Here is a 1,666-nt window from a genome sequence, read left to right on the forward strand (position 1 = left end):
CGCGCGGCCCCGGTGGCAGGCGGCGGCGGCGGCGCGGGCCCATGGTGGCAGGCCCCGCGAGGGCTCGATCCCGCTCCGCCCCCGGCTGCCGCTGCCTGCAAAGTCCGGGCCACTTTTACGCGCCAAATCCTTTTTGCCGCGAAAGAGCCACGAGCCGCCGAGCGCCGCCGCCATTGGTTATTCATGTCTTGACGGAGTCGACGGCGCTGGCGCCCATTGGCTGTAGAACACTGGACCGGCTGAGGTGGGCTGGACCGAGTGGCGGCGCGAGGCGGGGCGGCCAATCGTGGGGCGGGGCGCGCGCAGGCTTTGTTGGGGCGGTGCCTGGAGCGCCCACTTTCGGCTCCAGTCCAGGAGGGCGGAGCCCGAAATGAGGGGACCCCGATGCCGTCCCCGCCCGACACTTCCCGTCCTGAGAGGATTTAGCATTGCCTTAGGATTCGGTTTTGTACATCTCACCGACAACAGACCCCACCTGATCCCCCACCTCAGCCAGTATCGCGCACATCCTTAGCCCAGAGCTCCAGAAACTGATCCCTCTTTTCTGGATACTTAGGCGCACCCCAAAATCCTGGTCCCATCAGCTGCAACTCCGTGCACAACTTGACCCACTTACGCCCTTCACTTTTGGGTGAAGAGACTCATTTACGCCCTTCAGTCCCCCACGGGGGCTGCCAGAAAGTAGGGCGGGACGGAGCCCGGGCTTTCCTAGAAGCCTGGTATCAGCGGAGACCCTGTCAGCAGCCGGCACACGCCCAGCATCTGCCTGAGCTCATCTCCAGCGTCCGAGGTTCTGAGCCGGCTCAGTACTGAGGCTCACTGTGGCCCTGAGGGGCTCACCGTGTAGTGAAAGGGAAGAGGGGAGTGGTAATACATGTGAACAACATGATGATGAGTTTCAAGTGTTAAAGTAGCCCCAAGTTAGCCTCACAAAGGGAAGAGGGGAGGGTGCAGGCATAAAAAGGCATTTAAACCAGAGACCTGCAACATCAGCAGCCATCTGACCAATACTGTACTCCTTTGGAGGCATCCTGCCAGCACTGAGGAAGATAAGTGTGAAAGACTTACTAAGGCCTACAAACTTGCCGCCCTCTGGTGGGGATGAACTGCTAGAAGATAGCTAGGACACAAAGAAGGAAATACTGAGGCCCAGCCTAAACATCACTTCCTTCAGGGAGCCCTCCAGGATTTCAGGGGCAGTCACTTTCATTGCCCAAAGCTACCTCTGTCACACTTTTTTTCTTTCTTTTCTTTCTTTCTTTCTTTTTTTTTTTTTTTTTTTTTTACAGTCTCACTTTACAATTCAGGCTGGCCTTGAACTCATTATGTAGCCCAGGTGATCCTCCTGCCTCTGCCCCCCGCCCCCATTGCAGCCATGCGCCCCCACACCTAGCAAGTCACAACACTTTCTTACCTTCCCATTTGGGAGCTCTGGGAATGCTCCATGAAACACTGGCCCAACCCAGACAAGATGCTGAGAAAGGTCAGGAGTGAAACACTCACATCAGAGGTGACCTTGGATAGAAGATGGGCTGGGGTGGCCTCCTAGGTCCTTAGCCCAGGCCTCAGAATCACCTGTTAAGTTGGGGACCATTCCAGTCATGCCAATTTAGAATCTCTAGATGCCCAGGAATTCATTTAAAACTACTTATGTGATGAAATATAT

The 1,666-nt window shown here is 56.0% G+C and overlaps 1 protein-coding gene across 1 annotated transcript in view; it reads right to left on the minus strand.

Annotated features, from left to right (window-relative positions):
- Positions 1 to 174, minus strand: part of E2f1 (E2F transcription factor 1) — a 10,876-nt gene extending 10,702 nt beyond the window's left edge. Inside the window, exon 1 of the mRNA XM_023714954.1 lies at positions 4 to 174. Within this exon, the coding sequence (XP_023570722.1) occupies positions 4 to 174 (171 nt within the window). The remainder of the gene's footprint in view (positions 1 to 3) is intronic.
- Between the last annotated feature and the right edge of the window lie 1,492 nt (positions 175 to 1,666).

Source organism: Octodon degus, unplaced genomic scaffold (assembly GCF_000260255.1).
Source record: "Octodon degus isolate 3935 unplaced genomic scaffold, OctDeg1.0 scaffold00037, whole genome shotgun sequence".
NCBI lineage: Eukaryota > Metazoa > Chordata > Mammalia > Rodentia > Octodontidae > Octodon > Octodon degus.